General features: G+C 37.9%; 1 protein-coding gene across 1 annotated transcript in view; it reads left to right on the top strand.

The window, feature by feature from the left end:
- Nucleotides 1-13,995, top strand: part of ripor1 (RHO family interacting cell polarization regulator 1) — a 39,656-nt gene that overhangs the window by 13,406 nt on the left and 12,255 nt on the right. The window contains 11 exon segments of the mRNA XM_051869685.1: nt 23-57; nt 60-174; nt 820-898; nt 2,333-2,356; nt 2,519-2,572; nt 6,284-6,433; nt 7,736-7,799; nt 7,960-8,003; nt 9,115-9,240; nt 10,819-10,967; nt 11,122-11,251. Of these exon segments, the coding sequence (XP_051725645.1) occupies nt 23-57; nt 60-174; nt 820-898; nt 2,333-2,356; nt 2,519-2,572; nt 6,284-6,433; nt 7,736-7,799; nt 7,960-8,003; nt 9,115-9,240; nt 10,819-10,967; nt 11,122-11,251 (970 nt within the window).

The following is a 13,995-nucleotide window of genomic DNA, read 5'->3' as shown; positions in this document are numbered from 1 at the left end:
ATGTACCTCACTTGTGTCCTAGGAACCTTACTGTGTTCAGCACCCCGGCGTGCGTGAGGAAACTCCCTCCAGAGCAAGCAGGATGTTCACGCTCTCTACTAAATCACCTCCCCCAAAGGTGCCCCAGCCTGAGAGGCTGGACGAGGTGTACGAGGCCCTAAAGAGAGGACTGCAGTATGTACACACACACACACATGCATTGTAAACACATATTAGCTGTTACAGTTCATTTAAAGGTGCAGTAAGTGATTTCTGAGAAACACTGTTGATATTTGAAATCAATCCAAACAAACACACCCTTCCCTTTATTGCTCCGACCCCAAAATGCACAAACACGCAATGCAAGAGTGGATGTCTCTTTATCATAGCTGAAACGAAGCAAAATACTGCTTCACGAAACAATGCAACCTCGGCGTTTCATTTTCAGGCCTTCCCACTTGGGTCTCTCCAGCGCTGGAAAGCTTTTCTAATATTAACCCTTCTTTTTCCAGTGATGTTCCTCTGACCTTTTCTCTTTTGTAATGTCTCTCTTTCTACAGTCTTTCTTCAAATCTCGATCTTACTTGCTCTCTCTCCTCCTCCATCGTGAGTGGACACGCCCCCTATTGCTGATTGGCTACAAGTGTGTTGGGGTGCTCGCTGCTTGGTCCGATCTACTTTCAATAGCGTTTCTCAGAAATTGCTTACTGCACTTGTAAACACGTAATGCAGTGTTATCAATTTTCTCACACTCAAAGAGACTTATTTTAAACCACATTTCTGCTTGCACAGTACATTAAGCACTGACAGTGACACAGATACTGCCCCTTACTTTTACAGATCCTACCTGCAGGTCCATCAGATGGAGCTGGACAGTCTGAACAGACAAATGAAGGAGTCTAAGAGGAACTCTCGCTTGGTAAGTCAAAACATAAAAAGAAGTTAGAAATTAATTTAATCATCTTTTTTTTCAAGCCATTTTGGGACTTTCAAATTGTGTCATGGTACTAAAAATCTGAGTCTTTTTTATTTTAATTAGTGCTGTCAATCGATTCAAAAAAAATAAATTAATCACTCATTTTTTCTGTAATTAATCGTGATTAAAGACATTAGAGTTTTTAATATTTTTATATTGTAATAATTTCACAGTTACTCACTAAATTTATATAGAAACAACTTAAATGCAGTATATTTTGAATATTTGTTTAATGGCATCTTTTTATGAATGAAGGCCAGTATCACTGATACTAATACTGCTACTGATGTCTCTATGAAATTGATTATTTTTAAAAATTAATTATAGACATTCAACATTACAGTATAACTAAAAGCTATCAATTTCAACATTTATTACACTTTGAATAACTTTTAATTTAAGTAAAGTTAAAACAATCTTCACATAAACCCATTATAATGTCATATTTACCTGTGGCCTGTCTAACAGGTAGGAAATATACAGAAATTGAATAAAGTTATCAAACACTTTACAGTCTTCACTGCATAAATTATGAATTAAATATAGATTAGTCCTTATTAAAGCTACAATTTTCTCTGTTACCTTTGTTCTTTGATTAACATTAATGACAGACATCACAGAAACTGGTTTATTAGGCTGCTGTCACTTTAAGACCTGCCGCTGATGAACGTGATGCGGATCTGACGCGCATCTCATTTTCTCACGTTCATTTAAGACATTATTTAATGCATTTAAGACTGCTCTTATGAGAATACTCGACAAAACGGGCATTTTGGCATAATTCTGTGTGTTATTGTTTGTTCAAGTGTGAAAGAGAACTCGATACTGGCGCACGTCTTTCTGTGCGCACGAGTCGTGTGTTATGGAAGGCCAAGAGGTTAAAAAACACGTGTATTTTAACACGTCAACAACACGTAAAATAAGTGTATTTCACGTGTATGTAATGCGTATGTAAAGCGTATTTCACACATTAAATATGTGTTGTTTGCACCTGAAAAATTAGTGCGTTAAATACGTGCAAACAACACATATTTACTGTGTTAAATATGCGTGAAATATGTGTTAAATACGTGTTGTTTGCACTTGCACGCGCAAACAATACATATCTAACGTGTGAAATACATGTGTTTTTGGACCTCCTGGCTTTCCATAGTGTGTGTGTCACACAGACACGACATGCACAGACAGCGCGTTTGTCTTGCGGCGCTGAGCAGCATCATATAATGTAATGCTAGCCAAATTAGTACGGAAAAAACAGATGCTGCTTTAATTGCGTTAAATATTTTTAACGAGTTAAACTGAAAAAATTAATCGCATGCATTAAGGAGCTAATTTTGACAGCACTCATTTTAATCTCTCTCTGTTACTCTGTTGTAGGGGTTTTTGTATGAACTTGACAAGGTGAGTGGATGCTTGTTTATTTTCATTTGACTTTAGTTTGGGTTTAGAGACTGCACCCAAAGTAGCCTAGTACCATCATCAACTCTTGTTCCATATTATTGAATTGCTGATGCCTGTTAATAATATTTTAAACATTATAAATGTTATTCTCTTTTCACTCAGCAAGTGAAAGTGATTGAGAGATTTATGAGGCGGCTGGAGTTTCACCTCAGTAAGGTAAGCCTACCGTTTAACTGAAATGCAAATCATTTGTAAAGAGAAACTATACAAATATTTTGAATGTTTAAGTGGTATAAACACACAAAAAATGTAACGCTCATTAAATTTGTTAAAAGCAGGGTTTTTTTTTTCATTTTTAATTAATTTTTCATCATACTTGTAAACTCTTGTGGAACAGAAATGGAATTATTTCTGTGCACAAACAACAGGACGTTGTGCGTGTGTGTTGTAGCTCAGCAGGTCTGTTCTTGTTCAGACGTCTCTGTGTTAGTGACTGCTTTTGCATGGACCAGTGGCCCTGATAACAGCCTCCGTATGGCTGTGCACATGCGTTCATGCACGTACGTCTGTGTCTAAACAGTGACTTTTTTTTCCTGATAGATGGTCATCTACAGGATATATAGTACAGCCTAATCCTCCCCCTCACTGAGGACACATTCTTAGACAGATTTTTTCCCCCTGTACATACACACGGATGCTCTCACACTGCAGGGGACACGGGTCACAAGCAGAGGACAGCTTTAGGGGCTGCTTGCATTCTTGGCTTGTTTGGGGAGCGGTAAAACCCTACACTGGACCTGTTAGAGTCTGAAGTAACAGCCTAAACTAACCCAAGCCAGCTGCACTACAGGAAGAGCCCTTCCTCTATCGTCCTCTTCCTCCCCAGCCCCAATTCATGTGTGATTAGTGTGCATTTTATGAGCAGAGGGCGCTGTAGGGAGTCTCCATGCTTTGGCTGGGTCAGATATGTTGGGCCTCTATTTTAGTGGAGGAGGGGTGAAGTGAGAAAATACCAAAAAAACGTTAATAATAAGTGGCTTTGCTTACGACAGTCCCAACGAACTTTCAGATGCTTTGTATGGATGGTGGCATTCGTATATTGGCTATGGTCTGTGACAAATGAATAAAGAGGCATGTTGTTATCAGTTTTGTATAGCAGTGTGTATTAGCGAGAGAAGAGCTGTCATAACTCTGAGAAACTTACGACTGTCCCGCTGACTCCCTGCCAGTATGCTGGAACATGCTCACTGGATGGCTCCTAACCACCTCCAGATGGACACACTGAGAGGAAAATTTTCCTTCTCCCACTTTATGTCTTTTCTTCGTCCTTCTTTCGGTTATTGCAGGAAACCTTTTAAGGGCCGCAGACTGTTTCACCCTTGTTCTTGCCTTCAGTCTTGGGGATTGTGTTTGTTTGTGTTTCTTGCGTTTATTCTATTGTGTGTTTATACGTGTACTCCTAATATGAGGCTCCCCCTCTGTGTTGGGTAATTATGCTGGATACGGCTGCTTATGCATTTCAGGCGATTTGGTTCATTTGTCACATGCACACATTTACAGTGGTGGAGAAAGTTACTTTTAAAAGTAATGCATTACAATGTTGCGTTACTCCCTAAAAAAGTATCTAATTGCGTTACTTTTTATGAAAAGTAATGTTACATTACTTTTGCGTTACTTTTTCTCACCTGTTCTGGGCTTGCTTGTTTGTATGTTTTTAATAACAACAAAAAAGTTCTATTTTTGGAAAATGTTAAGGCCCTTTCAGACCTAAAGTGAAATGAATAAGCCTCAGGCTGAAGGAAGTGCATATTTACACCTGTACAGTAGAGGGCGCAGCTCAAACAATCCTTTCAGCTGTGCTGCCATTCTGAATTAAAGAAGAATAGGATACACGAGAAGGAAGTTCATCACTCTTATTTCTAAATCTAATCTTAAGTAATTTTTGCTTATTAGTATGGTTGAATTAGATCATTGAAGGTCAGCAGCAAAGACATTGGTTAATAAAGTGAGATTAAATGCATAAAGTATATTTGTTTAATTTAATATAGTTACTTAATACAGGTTTGTGTAAAATTCTGAGAATGCATTTCACTGTTTTTAGTCATATTGGGGAAAACTGAATGTTTTTGTGCAAGTGAGATGAGTAAATGCATGTTCACATTTAGTCTAGAACTACAAAAACCATCATGTTTACACAGCGCACACAACACCTCAACAAGAGTTGACTCAGTCAATAAATGTGAAAACAAAGTAACTTGCGTAAATTAGATATTTTATTGTAAATTGAAAAAGTAATATGTTACTTTACTAGTTACTTAAAAAAGTAATCTGATTACATAACTCAAGTTACTGTGTTACCCCCCAACACTGGTTTGTTTCTGAATATAAAAATGTCCAAGTACTTGCTCTGGCCCTTGTTTTGGATGATTTTTTTCCGTTGTTGTGCTTGTTGTTGTCTGTTGCATTTGTACAAGCAGGTGATATGTGATTATGTGATAATTGGTCAGTGTGGTATTTGTCCCGAACATCCTCCACTGTGATTGGACAGCTGGGTAAAAAGTGACAGTGATGAGCATTGCGTTTTACTTTTTTTCTTTTTGTTTTGCGTTTCAATTTTTTTTTTTAACTCTCGGCGACAGAAGAAAATGTCAAACACTGTAAAATAAATGCTCAGTGCATCATCGCACTCCTGCCATTTTTAAATACGCAGTGCTCCCATTGAAAACAACTGAAAAAATATGCTGGCCTTAGGAAAAAAACGGACACACGGTACTACAGTATTTTTAATCAAATAAATTCAGCCTTGGTGAGCATAAGAGACTTTGTTCAAAAACATTACAAAATTTTACCAACCTCAAACTTTTGAAAGGTAGTGTGCAGCAGTAGACTTTCAATTGCTTTTAATTATGGTGCACAGAAGTTTATACCTGTTTAGTAATTTTTGACTGCCTTTCATGGCACAGTTTAAATAGTGGTGTTTCTGTGATTGTTCTCAGTTGGGTATTGCTTTTTAATGTTGTAATGTCATGATCCTCCTGTACGCCTCTCTTGCTAAGCATTCTTTCAGTGAATGAAGCCTTCTTACTGTTTGCATGTTTCTTATTCATACTGGTTTACAATAGACAGCTCATTCTTTTCTAATCTCTGAATTATAGGACCCGTGCTGTGAATAATTACTAAATTACTGTTTGTAATGATAATGTCTCTTACTCTGAACATCTGCCTAAATTTTAGTTGACATAATGAGGAGATTTAACAGTTTCCTGTCTCCATTACTGGCTTCCACATTTGCAGACCTGCTCAAGGTGTTGCGGATAGATCAATAAAATCTAAATTACTTATATTAGAGACAATGAGGCCCAGCAGGAAGTACTTGGGCAAGAAAAGATTTAACAAGAAGATGTTGTGGTTTGTGCATGTGTGTGCATATGCAGTTAAATCAGGTCAATGTCACCATCTGGATGTAGACTAAACTGTGGCCACCTCATTAAGTATACTAAACTTCATTGAAAAATCCAGCTTAGGTAGTAGCTATGTTTTGGAACAGGGTAGTTAGTTTCATGCTGGTCTAAGCTGGTCATTGATTGGTTGACCAGTCACCATGTTGCAAAATTTAGCCTGACCATTTTAAACTAATATGACATGCTAATTTGTTGCTGATAGAAGAGGCAAACAATTCTTATCTTATATAGTATTCATTTCAAAATATTTAGATGTCTGTACACTTTGATAAGCAAAAATGTATAAGATAATAAGAATTGATTTTCAGCTAATGACCAGCTAGAAACCAGCTACCATGTGTCAATACACTGTTCAAGATGGATTTTTCAGCAGGAAATGCTATTAAAGACATTTGTTCTTGAACACCCACATCAATATTGCACAATATTAATGTATTTCATAAGCATTGTGTGTGTGTCTCTGCAGATTGACGAGCTCTATGAGGCCTACTGCATGCAGCGCAGACTTAGAGACGGAGCCGATAAGATGGTGAAGGCTTACACTGCCTCTCCAGGCAGCAGGGAGGCCAGAGAGAGTCTGTCTGAAGCTAACAAGAGCTTCAAAGAATACACAGAGGTAAGAGTGTGTGGGTAGATGAGAGTATGGGAGGATGATGAAGAAGAATTATGGACCCTCTGTCATTGGTAGTGAACTAAATCCACTTTGGAGCTGAAATTCACTTTAGCTTGGTGTTAGTGAACTTAATCCACTTTACAACTGAAATTCACTACAGTTTTAACATTAGCAAACCGAATTCACCTCAGAACTAAAATTCACTTCAGCTTAGTGTTTGTGAATGGAGTCCACTTCGAACTGAAATTCACTTTAGCTTAGTGAACGGAATCCACTTTACAGCTGAAATTCACTTTAGCTTAATGTTAATAAATGAAATCCACTTGAAACTGAAATTCACTTCAGTTTTAGCATTAGCAAACCGAATTCACTTCAGAACTAAAATTCACTTCAGCTTAGTGTTAGTGAACGGAATCCATTTCAAACTGAAATTCACTTTATCTTAGTGTTTTTGAACGGAATCCACTTCAAACTGAAATTCACTTCAGCTTAGTATTAGTGGACTTAATCCACTTTAAAACTGAAATTCACTTCAGTTTAAGTGTTGGGAATCTGAATTCACCTCAGAACTAAAATTTACTTCAGTGTTAGTTACCATTTCAGAAATCCACTTCAGTTTAGTGATGGTAAAATGACTCCACACTGACTCCACTTCAGAACTGAAATTCACTTTAATTTAGTGTTATTAAACTGAATCCACTTAAGAACTTTAATTCACTGTGAGGTGTGAGGGACTGGAGTTGTGGGTAAGCAATAAACTGATATATTTACAGTGGCAGATTAATATGGAAATAATGTCATAATGTATGGTTTCCGGTAAAAGTGTGACCCTGAAAAATGTGATTAGTTTTATGACATTGCCGGGAAGTTGAACTTACACTCTACTGATTGTGGCTTAGGCCACAGGTTTTTTGCATCCAGACAGATGGATACAGGGCAGAACTAGACTCATTTGATATGCTCATGGAAATAATGCAGGGAGGCAATCTGATTAAGAGTGGACAGCTTTTCCCAGTCAAGTGCTTTTCATTACCCTAATGGTTGCTGCAAGACAAGCGTTCAGCTGTAGGAAAAGTATTCCCCGTGATTCTCCTCCCTCTGGCTATTACAACTTACTGAATGCTGTACAGTATATACTCTATACTGTCTGCTATTTTTTTTTTAAATGTTAAGTAAAACAGTAGGCATTATTCCACGATAAACACATCAAACTATAGTGTGCCACATTGCATGTTTATTTCTCTCCTTCTTGCCACCTTCGTCTATTTTCCTCTGTGTATTTACACACTGTCTCTGTCCCTACAGAATATGTGCATGCTAGAGAGTGAGTTGGAGAACCAGCTGGGGGAATTCCATGTCAAAATGAAGGGTAAGACAGTCTCTGTGTACCAGGATAATTGTCAACTCCAGAGTGATATTAATTTGAAGTTTCCTACAGCTATAACCACATTTCTCATATCTCACACCTGATTTAATTTCAATTCCAACAGTGTGCTGTATTTAAATAACAACGTGTGCCTTTGTTTCAGGCTTGGCGGGTTTTGCACGACTTTGTGCTGGAGATCAGTATGAGGTGAGCTGATAAATTACCTTCTCTTTCATTTATAGTCAGCACGAAATCTTATTGTGGACAATTCATCAGTGCACATAATCTTTTATAAAAAGTCCAGTTAATGTAATAAAGATTACATTAAATAAACATTGGGAGATACATTGAGATGCTCTTGAAGGTGAACGTCACATCATTGTTGTCATCTTGGTTTCCAAAAAATATAGCCTGATGCCTGGGTTAAAATGTTCATCCGCTCCACAGTCAAACTTGCATTCAGGTCTTTTCATGATCCATTCAGTTCCTGGTGGGTAAAATAAAGTCCCATCTTACCCTTTAAAGTCACGTTACACATTTCATGTTGACCTTTCTCTGTCTTTACATTCATCATGTCCTCATAAAGCTGCCTTGACGTCATCAGTGATCTGCTTTGTACTTTTGTCAGTGGCAGATATGACAGATAATGGTGATTGAAGATCTGGCTGGTTTGAACACTGCACTAGGCAATCTATAAGCTATAAACACCATTGTGCCCGTAAGCAAGCTTTGGTTGAAAGCGTCTGCTAAATGACTGCTTACGAGAGAGGCAGACAGAGACAGATCTCGGCATCTGCTCTTTGCAGAACAGATTTGGGGAGGCGGGGGATAATTAAAGAAGGACGAATGTTAATGTGTCTGCCCTACCTCCACCTGTTTAACATGCAAGAGCTTCAGAGTGACTGACAGGCCAATCAATGCAGTGAGTCAGCACAGTCTGCTCAGCAAGAGCCCTCAGAGATGTGACAGTAAGGGAGGTGGTGTGAAAAAGAAAAAGAAATTGACTCAAGAAGATCTAGAAATGGATGAAAGAGTGGGTGGTAGAGACTTGTTTTTTATTCAGCCCATCTGTTATTCTCACTTTGTTCATTGCCTTTACTGTGCAAAAACACACAAAAGTCAAGATTTTCTTCCTCCTCTCTACCTGAATGAATAAATAATCATTTTGAAGTTATTTAAAAGTTTGAAGTTTTGTTAAATGTTTTCTTAATACAAGAAAAAATTGCAATATCTTAATATAAAAAATGTTAATATACAGATTAAGAAATTATTTGAATAGTTTGATTGATTGTTAATCAGAGTGAATAAACCTCCACAGATCTTTATGAAGTACGGTCGCCAGCGGTGGAAGCTGCGGGGTCGGATTGAAATCAATGGCAAGCAAGTGTGGGACAGTGAGGAGATGGTCTTCCTCCCCCTTATCACAGAGTTTCTGTCTATAAAGGTAGTTTTTATACAGTTACATTCACTCATATATTGTCTGCTAATTCTCCCTTCCTCTTTTTTCTCACTCATACTATTAATTTCGATCTCCTATTCCTGTCACATTCACATGTGCAGCACAGTCACATCAATCTGTGAGACATTAATGCACATAACAGCACAGCAGCTGGACTTTGACTTGTTTTTCTCTCCCAGTGGTTCCATGACACATAACTGAATGTGAGGGGAGGGGAGGGGAACATCACTTCGGGATAGAGAGAGAGGCGGGGGGGTAGAGAGAGGAAGACTTCATGGGATAGGGTGAGGGGAAGTTTACAGAAGACAGCGATATTAAAACAGAGAGACTCCAGGGGAAGAATGAAGAGAATGCAGCTGATGTTTGTCAAAACATTTTAGATTGGTCTGAGAGATGTAAAATGTACAAAAAATGGGCCAAGCCAAAAATGGCAAAATATTTAGTGGTCTTTTAATGGTCTTAACCATTTTAATCACAAGTCACTGGTCAGGAAATTAGCAAGAATTGCACAAATACAATAGATATTAACTTGCAGACAGCCTTTTACAGGACAAAGAGTCAGTGTTGTTCCACGCAATGTTAATGGCTTCAAACAGTTTATTAGTAGTTGTAAAATGTCTCCCAGTTCGTTTGAGTTTAATGTGAGACCAAATATTCACTATAGGGTTCAAATCTGTACTCTGACCAGGCCAAAACATGAGCCTGAAGAAGCCACTTCTTGGTTGTCTTTGCAATTTGGGCAGGAACATTGTTGAAAAGTAACATCTGATCATTTCTCTGTAGATAACAACTTTTCATTTGTGGAAAGCAAGCAATTCTGCAATATTCTCCTGTACTCCATAGCATTAAATTAATTTTCACAGTGAAGTAGTTCACCAATACCAGCAGCTACAAAGGCTCCCCACACAATGACACCTCTTCCTCCATGCTTCACTGTGGTAGAGATGCATTTATTGTTATATTTCTCACCAGATTTTCGGAGACACCGCTCTACAGCATCACCATGCAACTCGTGTTTCATTGTGATTCATCACTCCACACACAACTTCCCTTATTTTGCCAAAAACATTCTGTCTTTGAAGTTTTTCTGAGACAGCAATGGCTTTTTAAGTAGTGCATTAAGTAGTGAATTTCCTGACCAATAATTTGTGGTTAAGCTTAGTGTTTGGGCTTGGCCCATTTTTGTTTTTTGCCCAGGAGTGCACATTTGGGTCTGATTCATAGTGCTGTGTGACTCCATAACTTAAAAGCATATACCTTACTGGAATATCCAAAAACATTGAGTATTGATTTCATATGGAAGACCATATGAAATCAAATTTATTTTCTTAATCCAGGTCCTTGGTGTTACTGTGCATGATTATTGTAAAGAATACAATTAATTTTATTATAAAGTATAACAGTAATAAAAATGAATTAACTTTATATTTAAATACATTTAAAATAAAACTAATGTCATAGCCATAGCCTACTTTTGCATTTTGTGTTGGTGATATTGTGCTGGTCATTAAAAATTATGATGAAATTTCCTCCCAAATAAACATCTCGTATGTGGTTGTCAAGGTAACGGAGCTGAAGAGTCTGGCCAATCATGTGGTGGTGGGAAGTGTCTCGTGTGAGACGAAGGACCTGTTTGCTGCCCTGCCCCAAACAGTAGCTGTGGATATCAATGACTTGGGCACCATCAAACTCAGTCTAGAGGTCACCTGGAAGTAAGTACGGCTTTGAGGGATCACATAAGATGAAATGATCACATAAGATTCTTTTTCAGAAAAAGAAAACTAGTGATAAAATCAATCAGTGACACAACTAATTCTATTTTAAATGCAACGTCATCATGAAACTCTCTCTCCTTTTTTTCTGTAGTCCATTTGACAAAGATGACCAGTCGTCTTCAGCTAGCACCGTGAACAAAGCTCCTACTGTCAACAAACGCTTCTCTACCTACAACCAGAGTCCTCCAGACACACCCTCTCTACGAGAGCAGGCCTTCTATGTGAGTCTGTCCATTTGTCCAATTCTATTAAATTTCCATTGTCCCTTGAATATATACAATGGGGGCCCAAAATTCTGAAACCTACAGTAAAAATACTATTTTTCTTTTACAAACGACCTGAATCTACAATAGTTTTGAAACTTATACATTTATTTGAATTTTATTAGAAATAATATAGTTTAAAATATATAATGTAATATTTACAATAATTTGTACATTTTATTTAATTTTATTACTACCATTTACAATAGTAAAATTGAAAAAAAAAAAAAACTGAGTTTACAATTCTTTTTATGCATGAACTTCACAAGTTTTTGTCAAACCTGATGATGATGTTCTCTAGCATGATCTGAGAAAAATCCGAAGAGTATCTTGTGCTGCAGTAGAAGCAAGAACATCTGATTGTCTGTACAAAGGTGTCACATGATCAGTGCCACACATTTGCGTATTTGATTAGTGACCTATAAATCTTAAATTTCTTTGTTTTTATATTTTCCTAACCATTTATATTTAACCCTTTCCAGGTTTAATTGTAATTTTGCACCCAAGATTTTCAATACGGCCTCAGACTTTTGGACCCCTCTGTATATCTACTTTCATAACTCATGTACTTTGCTTCTGGTATACTCCAGGGTGATTCATTTGATCTGAATTGATTCAAACCAAACATTTCTTCTAAGTGCACACCACCATAATGTCGATATACCATTCTTCTCTCTCCCACGTCCTAATGGAGGTCTCACAGTTCTCCAGACCCTCTTAAGATTTAAATTAGTTCAATAGGCTCCACATAGACTTATTAGTAGTCATTTCTCAGAAGCATCTTGATCTCACGAGATCATAGTAACGTATAATGTCTCCCATTTCATCTAACTCATCTGAGCTGATCTGAAATGAAGAAGTTTGGCAAGGTCAGACTCATAACTTGCTGGGTTAGATTACCCTGGGCCAAAAGTGATGTAGCGTTAGCCTGATCAAAATGCTCATGCTCTCCCGCCGACTGCATGCAGACAGCCCCACGGAGCATGATATCCAAACAGCGCTGGTCCTTACTGGACGTGTTCAGAGACACACTGACAGAGAAACTGACTCAGAGCTGCTCTTGCAGCGACGTCACCTCGGTCCGCCTGGGAACCTCTCTGCTTTCCAGCCATGTAAGTGTGGTCGGCCAGTAGCGCTAGTAGTGTAGCTTTAATTAGTAGTCAGTAGTTAGCTAAAAAGGTGTGACTAGGGATGTGCCCGAAGCCTAAATCTGAATTCGAAAAGGCATGGAAAATTAATAATTCATTCTACGGAGCCCCTAAAGGGACATGGTTAAAGTTGCTGCGGTAGTCGGTTACATTAGTGTATATCAGATGTCACTTATCATGTGAAGAGAGGAAGGAGAGATGACTGACAAGACTATGGCGGAGGATTTGGTGATTTTGGGATAATACCTTATCTTGTAAAATGTGTGGTCAGTACCGTCACTCCCCATACAAAGAGTAGGCGTGATCGTGAAATTGGAAAGCGAAAGTAAAAAGCAAGCACACATTCAAAAGCGATAGTGACTCCCTGATGCCCGTAACTTATATACAGTATAATTACCCAACTATATAATTGCAAGACAACGCAAAAGCATTGAAATATATTTTTTCCTCCCATCTTATATTTTTCCCATCACCATGTCCCTTTTAGGGGCTCCGTAGAATGCGTCATTTCCTTTCCGAACTCAGTATTCGGCTTCGGTCACATCTCTAGATGTGACTAAAACAGGTTTGTATGGTTCTTCTGGTAATGAGTAGTATCTAGGAAATTATAGTTGTTGTTGTTGTAGTAGTGATGATTTCCACTGTGTCCTGTAGTTACTGTCAGTAGTCTTTAATGAAACTGAAGCAAATAGGATCCTCGTGCATGTTATTCATTGTCTGTCTGACTGTGAGTGACAATAGTAGCATCTACAGCCATCAGTAATGCATTCATTGATGCTGTTATTGTTTTGAAGGGTGGTCACATTAGCCCAGCGAGGCAGGGAGCGGCTGCGGCAGAAGTTAATTAGAGGGAGCAGGGAGTGTTTTAGCTCGCTGGGCCTGACGCCAGTCTGCTCTCCACTATAATGAAGCTCCGTGTCCAAAGATACACGCTAATGCTGAGTGACGGAGAACACACTCCTATCATCCTATTGTACTCTCATCTCCCTCCGCAAACAAGCCTGCTGTCTGCTCACAGTCGTCATGTGTTGTTTTAGCGCATATGTCTCACTATCGACCATATAGTAGAATATGAAATGATGGCCTTTCACATGACTCCATCAGGGCTTCAACACAAGCATATAGGGTATTTTTTATTATTTTACCACGGTAAAAGTCTCTTTAAGACAATTCAGTTCACTCTGTGGTCATCTTTTTAACATCTTTGCCCCTGGACAGCTATTTTCTATGTAGGCAATAGTCACGTACTTGAATAAGGAAAGACAGAAATCTAGAAAACTGCCAATAACATATTTAAAATTTGCAGTAACAATGCATTGCATTTTTTAGTGCAAATCATGTTCTTAAAAAATAAGATCCTTCCCAATAAGATCCTTCCTTATAAGTATTAATTTGCATAAAAAATTGTTAACACTTTACAATAAGGTTTTATTTGTTAACATCAGTTAATGTATTAACTAACATGGAACTAACCATGAGCAATACATTTGTTAATTTTTGTTAACATTAGTTAATAAAAATCTAGATGTTCATTGTTTGTTCATGTTTCTTCAC

The sequence above is a fragment of the Ctenopharyngodon idella genome, chromosome 18, assembly GCF_019924925.1.
Source record: "Ctenopharyngodon idella isolate HZGC_01 chromosome 18, HZGC01, whole genome shotgun sequence".
Classification (NCBI taxonomy): domain Eukaryota; kingdom Metazoa; phylum Chordata; class Actinopteri; order Cypriniformes; family Xenocyprididae; genus Ctenopharyngodon; species Ctenopharyngodon idella.
Note: the sequence above shows the minus strand (reverse complement) of the source record. Positions and strands in the feature narration are given on the sequence as shown.